Genomic DNA, 13116 nt, shown 5'->3' with positions numbered 1-13116 from the left:
ATAATATTATATCTATACTAACTTATTAAAACGCATAAAATACAAACAAGAATATTATTAGTATTAATACCGGTCTGGGCTAGTGGGTAGTGGCCCTGCTTATGAAGCTGATGGTCTGGGTACATGTGATGTATTTTTTTAAGTCAATAATTAATTTCTGTAGAATTTTTGTATGTAAAACTTCTACTCGCTCTAATTTCTTTGTATAAAAAATTTGCAACATATTATTTTTCTGACGGGACGGATTTAAAAAAAAATTAGAGAAAATATGCCTTAAAAATGTCTCAGATTACTGGCAACAATTTCTTTGGTTTGAAGATGCCATCACAAAATAATCCGCAAAATTCATTGTATGAAAAATCGAATTTCTTTAAAGTTCTCCATACAAAACGCCAATTTCATAGGTAATGACCTAATATATGTTTATACCAGAATTGTCCATTTAAAGGTATAAATATAATAAGGTAACAAGTAAGATACACGGTAGGGGCGCCGGGCAGTGCGGCGGCGTCGGGCGGCGGCGGCGGCCACTGGACCGCGCACTACAGACTACAACATAACCTTGTAGCCGTTGTTACTATGTCAGTATAGCTTATCATAACCGTGGGCAAGGAGCATCGTGTTGAAGTGCTAATAATCAATCCTGCTGCAGTTCTTGCGCCGGTTTTTGAAGTGAAAACTTCTTTAGCGGCGCTGGCGCTATGCACTTTTTGTGATGGGGAAAAAATGTTAAAATTGCGACAGATTGAAAATTCGTAAGACGGACACGTGACCTGATCGAAAAACTGATACAATGTCATTGAATTGTAATAGTTTTGAAGTGTTACATAAATAAATAAATAAATATTATAGGACATTATTACACAAATTGACTAAGTCCCACAGTAAGCTCAATAAGGCTTGTGTTGGGAGTACTTAGACAACGATATATATAATATATAAATATTTATAAATACTTAAATACATAGAAAACACCCATGACTCAGGAACAAATATCCATGCTCATCACACGAATAAATGCCCTACATTACATTTTTAATGTAATATAAACTGTCATGTTTGTGTACGATAGCGCAATAAATGAATATTTTATTTTACCACATAAATGATAGTACTTCTATACTGATAATTAAAGCAATTCGTGCAATTATTCCCTAATCATTCAAAAATATCAAAAATGCACAACGTTAATATTTCAAGTTTTCACTTCTGCCGGCACTCCCGGAGTGCAACCCTTTGTTTATTAATATCTATCGATGTATACACCTGGCACCTGCACCTGCATACATCTGCGAAGAAATTCAAAGGTGTATGTGAAGTCTCCAATCTGCATTGGGCCAGCGTGAGCACTACAGCCCAAACCCTCTCTCAGGAGAGGAGGCCTGTGCTCAGCAGTGGGACGTGTACCTATAGGCTAAATTATTATTTATTATTATTATCTATGTATGAACCATTGGCAGTTTTTTTAAATTCACTATAATACTGAATGACTGCTAGAACAGCCCGGATCCGGGCCAAGCCGCCCTACACTTCTTTTTATAGAATCATCGATCACTCATCCTTAATAGGAAAGGGGACGGCGTTTCTCCGTACAAATGCAGTTCCCATTTTCCTCTCTGGACACTAACATGATGGAAAATATTTTTTAATTTGATGTGTATTAACTATAGCTATGCCCCTACGTTAGCTGTGGTTGATATACAACAAATTGTGTCAAAATATTTTCAATGATGTTAATATCCAGAGAGGAAAATGGGGACTACATACGTGATTTAGCGCGCATCTTCCACTTCCGTCTTAATTCTATCATATCGTTGAGAATGTTCAAAACTAAAAGTCTAATTTTAAGCGTCAGATTGTAACATACATTTTATAAAATAACTTACATAGATAAAAAACATCAAATAAATGCCCTTACCGGGATTCGAACTCAGGACCATCGACTTCATAGGCAGGTTACCCACTATGCCAGAATTACCTAATATGCAGGGCTCAGAACCGGTTTATAAAATACCGGTTAATTTAAACTTTACTGTAACCTAAAAACCCGGTTCATTCGACGAGCGACGAAACGACCGGCTGGCCTGGTGGTAACGTGGTGGCCACGTAAACATAAACACCGACACAGGAAGAAACCCGTTTTTATTGTTCTAAACCGGTTAACTTCACAAGAACTGTTCTCATAAAAACCGGTTTAAAAATAAAGGTTTATCGAGCGAAACCGAAATTAAAAGGTTTTGCACCAAGTATGATAACGGATTGGAAATTTAACCGGATTCCGAGCTTTGCTAACATGTTTCAAACAGTATGCCAAGCTGTCCTGTCTCGCCTCGCCGCAAAACGCAGATCTTGAACAATTGCATAGTTCCCAGTTCGATGGCTTTAAATACCCGTGGACAGTTGACTAACCCTTCGTAAGCCGTATTGCAATGAGATAAGGTCTACGTTGGTTATGTTGGTGTGAATACCTAATCCGGTCAAGGACGTTTGACCTGTCGAGAACAGTAAACAGACCTATTTAGTTGTCCGTGGTTCTCGTCAAATGTAAAGCAACACGATTTTTTCATTTCTTTTGCTATAAAAGTGAGACAATGTTGTTCTAAAAAGTGTGCAGAAAATGATATGTCTCTGCACTAGAGTATTTTACTTTTTCAGGACGTTTTTAGGGTTCCGTAGCCAAATGGCAAAAAACAGAACCCTTATAGATTCGACATGTCCGTCTGTGTGTCCGGTTATGTCACAGGCACTTTTTTCCGAAACTATAAGAACTATACTGTTTAAAATTGGTAAGTAGATGTATTCTATGAATAGCATTACTAGTTTCATACAAAAATAGAAAAAACAAAAAACAATAAATTATGGGGAGCCCCATACTTAGAACTGAAACTCAAAAATTTTTTTTTCGTCAAACACATACGTGGGGGGTATGGAGAGGTCTTCAAAAATAATATTGAGGTTTCTAATATCATTTTTTTCTCAACTGAATAGTAGTCGTTTGGGCGAGAGACACTTCCAAAGTGGTAAAATGTGTCCCCCCCCATATAACTTCTAAAATAAGAGAATGATAAACTTAAAAAAAATATATGATGTACATTAACATGCAAACTTCCACCGAACATTGGTTTGAACGAGATCTAGTAAGTAGTTTCTTTTTAATACGTCATAAATGGTACAGAACCCTTCATGGGCTAATCTGACTCGCACTTGGCCGCTTTTTTATGCTGGCTAGACATAAAAAATTAAAAACATTTACGACCAAGCATAACACCTGTAGAATCCGACCAAACTAAGTTGGCAGCGATTTTGGTAGCCGAAACAGTGCACGTGTTATTTTAAACGTCAAGCTTCTATGAATATATGACGTTTACTTAACACTTGCACCGTCTGGGATATCAAAATCGTTGCTAACTTAGCTTGGTCTGACTCTATTTACTTTGTAATATGTATTTGAAATTGCGGATATACTTAATTATTTTACTTAGCCTTAGTATTATTAGCAGATACAACAAACGTACGTAAAATGTTTGCGGACATAGATTGGCGAAGCGCTGGTGGCCTAGCGGTAAGAGCGTACAACTTGCAATCCGGAGGTTGCGGGTTCAAACCCCGGCTCGTATCAATGAGTTTTTCAATACCTATGTACGAAATATCATTTGATTACCAGTCGCTTTTCGGTGAAGGAAAATATCGTGAGGAAGGCGGATTAATCCCAATAAGGCCGAGGTCTTGGTAGGAAGGTCATATGGCAGTCGCTTTCGTAAAAATTAGTGCCTACGCCAATTCTCGGGATTAGTTGCCAAGTGGACCCCAGGCTCCCAGGCAAAATGCCGGCACAGCACGAGGCATCCTGTTTGACGCATTTACTGTACTATGTAACTGTGTAGAATTTATTTTTGTATGTTTGTTTTTTTTTTGTAATTCGACATTTAGAGACTTTATACATCTCTAAGTAATAATAATATTTTACTTACTTTTTCTTTAAACAATAATACTTTATATTGCATTAATATTTTCAATGAATTGTATTTTATAATTGTTGATGTGCTTGTTTTTGTTTGTATGTAAATTCCATGTTGACGTGTAAAAGTACCCTTGTGGCCTATTTGCTGAATAAATGTCGAAGTTGAAGTTGAAGAAGATGTAATTGCTTGACATGAATTAATTCATTATTTAATTAGATATAATAATGTCATTGTTATACATATTACTTGTATTAAAAGCGTCAAATATACTCGTAGTTAGTAATGTTTGCGGGCACAGATTGGCGACAGAATGCATCGTTCTGAATAAGCGAATACCCGCCGAATGCCGAACCCTCGGCCGGCCTTGACCGTCGTTATATGTGCATGTGGACATTGTGGATTGTTAATGTCGTATCAACAATCTATTTTATGTATTTATTTACATAATCAATTACAATAGCTATATTATCAAAAAACTAAGCCTAAATTAGCCTGAGGCATTGTTCCCAGGACACTGGCCGCGTTCCCTCTCTGCACAGTGAGGCTAAGTTTTTGTGCGAAAAAAGCGCCAGCTCGTAGGTCGCCAGACACCCAGACTAGTTTAGTAGAAATTTCTTTTACTAGTTTCTTGGTGTCGGACGACCAAGGACCGAAAGTTTCAATCGCAAGTGCCGCAAATACATAATTACTTTTTAAAAATGCATATTTGCGACACTTGACAATTTGGGCGTCGTCTGCTGCCGTCCCCGGCTTCCTGGCAGAGCGCCGGACATGAGATGGGGCCAGCGTATCAACGCATGTTACATCCCACGCCAGGGGCCGCCCCAGGAACCAAGGTACGAGCGAGCAGCCGTCGGGCCTTTTGCCATCTGCCGCTGATAAACCAACTGGCTCCAGGGTTGCTGGTATGGAGACGGTACCGAGTGCTCTGCGGATTAGGTCGTTTAGGGCCGAGTGTCTATAAAATCGGCCGGCGCTTGACTGGCAGTGGAGTCCGTGGTGCCCATAAGCGTCAACAAGGCTTCCACAGCGGGAGCAAGCGTGTGGCTCGCAGGCTTTCAAACCTAGCCTGAGGCATACGGCTACGCGCAGTGACGCCGGGTCCAAAAGGGAACCAATGTTCCGCGACGGCAACGCGCGCAGCCAATGCCCTGACTCAGGTTCCGATACTGCGAGCAGTCTAGCACGTTCGCAAGGGTTCGAACTATTGTCATGCTAAAAAAGGGTCATTGTTGTTCTAAAAAGTGTGCATAAAGTGATACGTTTCTGCACTAGAGGATTTTACTTTCTAAGTACATGAAAAAAATCGTTTCTTTTTAAGAAAGGCAATTGAAATTTGATTTAAAATAGATTTGTTATACAGTTTCCATTCTGATATTTAACTCCCCATTCCATAAATAACGATACTTTTACCTAAATGGTTAATTGAAAGTACCCTCAAGAAATGCTATAATATATATACTTAGTCATGTTTTAAATGAAGAACATATATTTTACTTTCTTCGTATTCGAAATGAAAAGTAGAGCGTTTAACTCGGGTAACAGGCATAATTTCATCCCTTGGTTAACAATCTACTATTGATAATACATATAATGTCATTTTGTAAGACATAAAAATAATGATTATATTAACTTTTTATTTATTTAATTTGTTAATTACATAGTAATTGTTATTAAAATAATCGTCGTTATTGGTATTTGTAAGAAACTTCAACATTGAAACAATATGTACCTAATTCTTTCTGCAGCAAAATGCTAAAATCATGTCAACTTCAAATGTAAATATTAACTTACATTATTCTTAAAATACCTATATTTAAGTTTGTTTAATATATAAATACCTATAAGTATCTGGTTGATTGAGAAAATGCCCAGATTCATTTACCCATTTGCCATTTATTTATAAACATTTTTACCCACGACGGAACGGAGACGGTATACTCGTATGCGTTTGGGGTGAGAGGATGTTTGTGCAAACCAATGTTGCCATTTTTCAAAAAAACGACTAGTCCGGGTTTGATGCGGTTTTCAGTGATGGGTTCGGGTCTGATTGACAAACAAACAAAACAACACAAACAAAACAAACATCCTCAAACATTTATTTGTGCATCCTTTTTCAACTACGTTTTAACCGTCGTGGGTTTTTTCAAAATTAATTTTGTTTTTATTTTATCATGTTAAAGATTGAATTCTATCAAATAACATTTTTTGTTACCTTTATAACTATTTTAAGGTCTAATTTGAGTACCAACGATATAGTATCATTCAATAAAAGAATAATAAACAAAAACCCTGATGACATATATAATTGTCATAATATTATTTTACCTACAATGTGCAAAAAAATCTTAGTTACCGCGTCATTTATGAGTTAGTAAAAAACTGGTTAAACACTTAGTTCTTCTCCTATTATACGATTGTGTTATTAAATTATTTTTACTTACTTAAACACAACAACATTTTGAGGAAAAACAATATTTATTTCACTATTTTATAATTTACATCTGACCGAGACTCGTCTGCCGTCGGCATCGGTCCGAGTTTGGTGTAAAACGTGAAGGTTTATTTATTTATATAATCAAGTTATAACATTACAGCTCACACCAAAGCGTAACCTAGATTCATAACTTAAAACTATTTATTTATTTTAGGCATCGCCATTCAACGAGGGAACGTAGCCAGCCTCATGGGCACCCTTCCGCAGGGGACAGACCTGGGGGACTTTTCATAGGAGGGGGGGTTTTATATTCTTATGTGTAAATGGTAGGCACTGGCGCGAGGAATGAAAAGCAGGAGTAAACTTGACAATGAAACTTTTATTTTAACTTTCGGATACAGGGTCGAGTTAAACCGATCGCGTCTAGCAGCGGACTGCCGCCGGCGCATAGCAACGTAGTGCACATTACTTGCATAACATGTCATACAATTTTGAACCTTAAGTATTAGTAACTAAGTATGTATTTAACATGGCAACTTTTCCTTAAAAATAAACTTAACTAGTTACATATGTACCTATAGTGAGCGCATCGCTAACACTCCCCACCCCAGTGCTGACTCAGCACTCTAAACTTACGGGAATAGGAGCGATGCGAGCCGCGGACCTCCGGTAAGTCCCGGTAGCCGTCCTCACCTCCACTAAACGGATCCGTCCGTCTGCGCCAGGAATTACCTGCGTGATCAATCCCTTCGGCCACATATTGCGGGGAGAGTTGGGATCTACCACCAGAACGAGGTCCCCTACTTTTAGCGGCTTCCGCTCCTCTAGCCATTTTGTCCTAGGCACGAGGGTGGGTAAGATTTCTCTTAGCCACCTCTGCCAGAACATGTCAGCGAGCCTCTGCGCCTTCCGCCATAGTTTCCTCAAGTTGAGATCAGAATCATCGAACTCTCCTACAAGAGGGAGTCGCGATGATGACCCTAAAAGGAAATGATTAGGAGTAAGAGACTCACCGTCAGCAGGATCGACAGACACGTGCACCAATGGACGACCGTTGACCATGTTCTCAACTTCTGCCATTAATGTGGTCAAAACCTCGTCCCCTGGTGCTCGTTCTTTTAAAACGACTTTGAGAGCCGTCTTTACTGAACGTATTAAACGTTCCCACGCCCCACCCCAATGGGGGCTGGCGGGGGGAATAAAAGTCCAATCCATGTTGTTATTAACCCCCTCAGCTTTTAGAACGTCCATATCTAGCGCCTCCATTGACCGACGCAACTCTGTGTCGGCGCCCCTCAGATTAGTACCGTTGTCCGAGTACAGATGGCGCGGCCCGCCGCGCCGCGCCGCCATGCGTCGCAACGCCATGATAAGCGAGTCGGTTGTAAGGGAGGCAACCAGCTCGATATGAATCGCCCGCACTGTGAGGCATGTGAATAGAACACCATATCTTTTCTCTCTGCGGCGACCCACCGCGACCTCCATTGGCCCAAAAAGGTCCAACCCACAGTGAAAAAAAGGTCGGTGATGGTGTTCTATTCTGGCCTCTGGTAAATCGCCCATGCGCGGTACCTGAGGTTTGCTCTTCATTATCCTGCACAACATGCACCTTGACGTCACGAGTTTTACAGTAGGTCGAAGTCTAAGTACCCAGTACCTTTGCTTTATTTCGTTTACCACCATCTCCTGACTTCCGTGGGCGGCTTTCACATGGTAATGCCGGACGATTAAGCGTGCTACCTGATGACGGCCGTCCAGGATCACGGGTCTCTTGACGTCCAGAGGCACATCTGATGCGGCGTCAATGCGCCCGCCCACGCGAAGTAGTTCATGTTCGTCTAAAATGGGTGATAATTTTAATAACTTACTTGCGCGATGTAAAGCCCCGTGCGCCTTAATTCTGGCTAAGTCTTCCCCAAAAGACTCGTTTTGCGCGTGTTTTAGTAAAAGTATCTCAGCGCGCTCCATCATTGCGCAATCGATCTCGACCGCCTGACCTTTGCACCCAGCGATGAACTTTAGCACTGCCGCCGTGGCACGGGTGAGACGAAGCCACGAAGAGAAGCGCTGTGGGTCCGGCACTGGCATGCATGCAGGTTCGTCACGCACCTGGACGACTGCTACGCATTCCCCTGTCTCCTCCTCGTTACAGGTCGGTATTATATCCTTTGGCCATAGACTTTCGTCAGCGTATAAAAAAGAAGGACCTTTAAACCACTCGCTCTGTAGGGCTAGATCAAACGAGTCCCGCGTCGCTAAATCGGCAACATTTATTTTCGTAGGAATGTACCGCCACTCGTCAACGCGGGTAAGGTCGTCAATCTCCCCCAAGCGATTTGCTTCAAAGGCCTTATACGTACGATTTTTGTTGCGAATCCAATGTAATACAGTTGAGGAGTCACACCAGAAGTAACGCCTCGTTGGCGTCAGTTTGTGCTCCTTTCCAATTGCATTGCCTAGTCTTGCAGACAACAATGCAGCTTGCAGCTCAGCCTTCGGTATAGTCAGCTGTTTTATCGGCATAACTCTGCTTTTGCTGGCAATAAATGCAACATAAATAGTGCCGTTATCCTCCCAGCGCCAATAGCCCACAGCTGACATCGCCTGAGAAGATGCATCGCTAAAAAAATGCATTTGTAAATTATTATAATATGAGTACTTACTACTCGATGCGGTCGTAGCAGATGTAGATGCCGCTACGCCCTCGTAGCATTTCGTAGCACTGTGCGTAGGTGCGTGGGTCGCAGGGGGAGAGGTAGGTGCCGTTGCGACGATATCCACACAATCTTGCATTTCGCTCGCACGCGCTGTAGCCGATTGGCTGTCCCTTACCGCATTGCGCGCGGCTGTGCAGTACCACCTAGGTATACGGATATCTTTAATTACCTTCAAAAGGTCGACCCATTTTCGCCACTTGTGATAAATTTGGTCTGGAATGTAATCCTCCCAATCCACCTGTAAGCGCCAAGCCTCTTGAAGCATAATTCGGCCTTGAATCGTGAAGGGTGCTAAAAAACCTAGTACATCAAATATTGACATAATTACTCTTAACATTACACGTTTCGTAGGCCTATTCTCACCTTCAAGTACGTCGCTCGGTATACGTTTTAATGACAGATCGAAGCCCAATATGTCATCAGCAGGGTACCAAATGAGACCTAAGGTACGCTCGCTCTCATGTTGCTGGCCGACTTTGAACCTTACAGCAGCAGTGCCTAAGGTCTCCTTTGGCACGCTGTTTAAAACTGCGACGCTGTTGCTCGTCCAATTTCTTATTTCAAAGCCGCCCGCCCTGTGGATATAACTGACATTTTTTACCATTTCGATCGCTGTCGCCTCGTCGGGCAGGCTGTCGATGTAGTCGTCCATGTAGTGCGAGTTGACGATGGCATCGACGGCGGCGGGAAATGACGATTCAAATCGCTGGGCGTTTTTATTTTTTACAAATTGCGCGACAAATGGAGCACAATTTGCGCCGAAAATAAGTGACGTCATCGCGTACGTCTTCATGTTTTCTGTGGGGTTGTTTCTCCACAGAAACCTCAGCGCGTCCTGGTCATCTTGATGGATCTTGACTCTCAAGAACATGTCTCTAATGTCACCTGTTACTGCAATTGGATGTTCCCGAAAGCGCAGCATTATACCTAAAAGTGATGACAATAGGTCAGGTCCTGTGAGCAAATAATCGTTCCAGGAGCTACCACTTACCTGACTTGCAGCATCAAATACCAGACGAAGTTTTTGCTTATTGGGGTTGTCTACGCCGAAATGAGGTAAGTAATAAGTCTTCGGCGTGACCTCGGTGTTAATTAGTTCCATAGCGTAATCATTTTCTAACAAATGATTGACCCTTTCACGGTACCTTTCGGCGAAACCTGGATTCTTACCCATTTTGCGCTCAATACCCTTCATCCTGGTAAGCGCGTTTGGGCGGGAATCGGGCATGGGGCGGTGTTCGTCCTTCCACGGAAGGCCGACGTACCAACGCCCATCGATGAGCTCGGCGGAGCGCTCCAGCTGCGCGACGGCGCGGGCGTCGTCGGCCTTTTGCCGCACGTGCGTCGTCACGCCCATGGAATCTAGCAAAAATGAGCGCCTAACATCTTCGTGGATTTCCCTTAGGAGGCACTCATCTGATGTGGTATCGTGTTCTGCTCCGCTATCTGCAATAAAAAGGTTAGTATGCACAGCGACAGATGGCGGGCCCCTGGACGGACGGACAGTCCGCGGCACGCACACTTTCCCATGGACACTCCAGCCGAGGCGGGTGAGTGTAGCTGATGGCTCATTATATTTGCCCTCCCGTATTTGAATAGGTATTACAACATGTAAGTTATCTTGACCTAATAATAATTCAGGTTCTGAATCAGTGGTACAAAATTTATGTTTTATATCAGCTAAGTGAGAGTAATTAACTAATTTTAAAACAGACAATGTTTGTATTGGCAAACTCAATTCTTCAACACAACGCAATTTAACATTATAAACCTTATTGTCCATACCTTTAAGGTCGACATTCACTTTTGTCGATTTGTACTCAAGTTCGTTATCTTTAAACGCACCGTGAACTCGCAATGTCTGTGAATTACCACGTAGACCGACGCGTCGCGCGAGATTAGCACTTATTAACGAGACGGAAGATCCATCGTCCAATAGCGCGGTGCTATTTACCATACCGTTAGGTCCCTGCACACGCACTGGTACTACTTTTAACAACACTCTGCTGTCGGTCGCTTTTATATGAGTTAAAGTTTCCATCACTGGCTTGAACGCGGGTTCGCGCGGCGCGGCTGTACTATTATTCGGTACACTTGCACTCGGCAGCGGTGCGGGCGCCGCCGTGACGTCACGCGCACTGTTGTTTACCGGATAATGTAGTAGGCGATGATGTGGAGCTCCGCAGCCGTCCTTGTCGCACGCAGGGGCCTTGCAAGTATCGCGTTCATGCTTGGAGATAATGCATTTGTAGCATAAACCATGTTTTTTTACATGTTGCCATCGTATTTTTCGCAACGCCTTCTTAAATGGTTTGCATTCCGTTATCTTATGCACAGCTGTTCGGCAAAATAAACATTTTAAATCGCCTTCTTCAGTTTGTAGTAAAACAGTTTGTGTACGGGAAGATGAATGTTCGCTAGATTTGTTTTTATACATATCGCTGCGCGTAGTTGTTAAAAAACTTGCAGTTGTAGAAATCTTTAATGCTTCGTCATTAAGAAAATCCGATAGAATGACTAACCTCGATTTCCGGGCATCTTGGAAAAGTTTAAAACTGTAGTCTGACCATTTGGAGATAAGCACAGTGGGCAGCTTGGATAGGATGATGGAGACGATATTCATGCCATGTAGGTACTCCTCGCGTCCTACTGCTCGCACAGCTTCTACGAAATTTTGAACCTTCACTGCGAACATAACTATATCCTTATGATATTCGAGTTGCAAAGGCTGTAGCTTCTTGATGTCTTGCAGAACACGAGAAATGATGCTGTCGGGGTTTCCAAAACGTAGCTCCAAGGTCGACATTACCCGGTCGGGCGACGTGGCGCTGATAAATAATGCAGTGACAGCATCACGTGCGGCTCCTTTAAGACATTTACGAAGCCTCCATAAATTTTCTTTATCTGTAAATCTACAGACCTCAGTAGACTCCTGGTACGCCTGTTTGAACTGAAGCCATTCTAATTGGTCACCTGAAAATTCAGGTAGGTCCTTAGGCGTGCTAATGCGGCTGAGTAAACTGGCGTTAGGCACTTGATTGCTAGCGGTCGATAGGTCTTTAAGTGCACCGGCTAATAATTGCACTGTTTGGTTGAGCGCGCTGACGGTACCTTCGGGCGCAGGCGGCGCTGCCGGCATGAAGCCATCGGCGGCGGCGCGCGGCGCTAAGCTAGACGCTGGCCTCGGCTGAGCTTGCTCGGTGAATGCAGAGGGTATCACAGGTGCAGGCATCTGTGCTGGAACTGAAATGTGCAGCGCGTCCGTTGTGACTCCATTGTCGGGGGCTTGCTGCTCCTCAGGTAGTTCCGTGTGGATGCTTTGGTGCTCAACCCACGCATTGATATCTTTGCGAAGAGGTGCATTGCCATCGAATTGTGAACTGTATTCTTCTAGGTCCTCTTCGTCACTATTAAGAGCTGCAAGTTGCGCGTCTAAGGTTTTATTAATTAGATCCATTTGAATCGCAGCCTTTTCCTTTGCGGCGTCCAAAATTAATTGCTTTCGCCTGGCTTCTTTAGAGGCTGACGATCTTCGTGAGCCCTTGCTGCTCGGGACGGCACCCACATGTGACGCGGCAGGCTTTATGTCGGGAATTGGCTTAAATTGCTGCATTGGTTCCGACTTTATGCTGCTTGTCGCATTTAATTTGTATTGTAGAAACTTCTTGACCATCGGATCCAAAGGATTCTCGATTTTTTCGGGCGTAGTTTCATTGCACGGCGGTATAACCTCACTTTTTCTTTGTTCTTGCTCGCGCGCCATGTGTTCCGCGTGCTCCCGACGTACCTTCGCACTACGCGTTTCCATTTTTGAAGGCGTTCGGTGTATCGGCATTATCCGGTTCGAAGACCACTTTGTAAATGGTAGGCACTGGCGCGAGGAATGAAAAGCAGGAGTAAACTTGACAGTTACATATGTACCTATAGTGAGCGCATCGCTAACACTCCCCACCCCAGTGCTGACTCAGCACTCTAAACTTACGGGAATACGAGCGATGCG

The 13116-nt window shown here is 42.9% G+C and overlaps 1 protein-coding gene across 1 annotated transcript; it reads right to left on the bottom strand.

Annotated features, from left to right (window-relative positions):
• Nucleotides 1-6758: 6758 nt before the first annotated feature.
• Nucleotides 6759-10081, bottom strand: LOC133530710 (uncharacterized). The gene has a single exon (XM_061868731.1). The coding sequence runs from the start codon at nt 10036-10038 to the stop codon at nt 7018-7020; it is 3021 nt and encodes a 1006-aa protein (XP_061724715.1). The 5' UTR covers nt 10039-10081; the 3' UTR covers nt 6759-7017.
• Nucleotides 10082-13116: the final 3035 nt, after the last annotated feature.

The sequence above is a fragment of the Cydia pomonella genome, chromosome 23 (assembly GCF_033807575.1).
Source record: "Cydia pomonella isolate Wapato2018A chromosome 23, ilCydPomo1, whole genome shotgun sequence".
Lineage (NCBI taxonomy): Eukaryota > Metazoa > Arthropoda > Insecta > Lepidoptera > Tortricidae > Cydia > Cydia pomonella.
The sequence above is the reverse complement of the archived record's forward strand: the minus strand, read 5'-3'. Positions and strand labels throughout refer to the sequence as shown.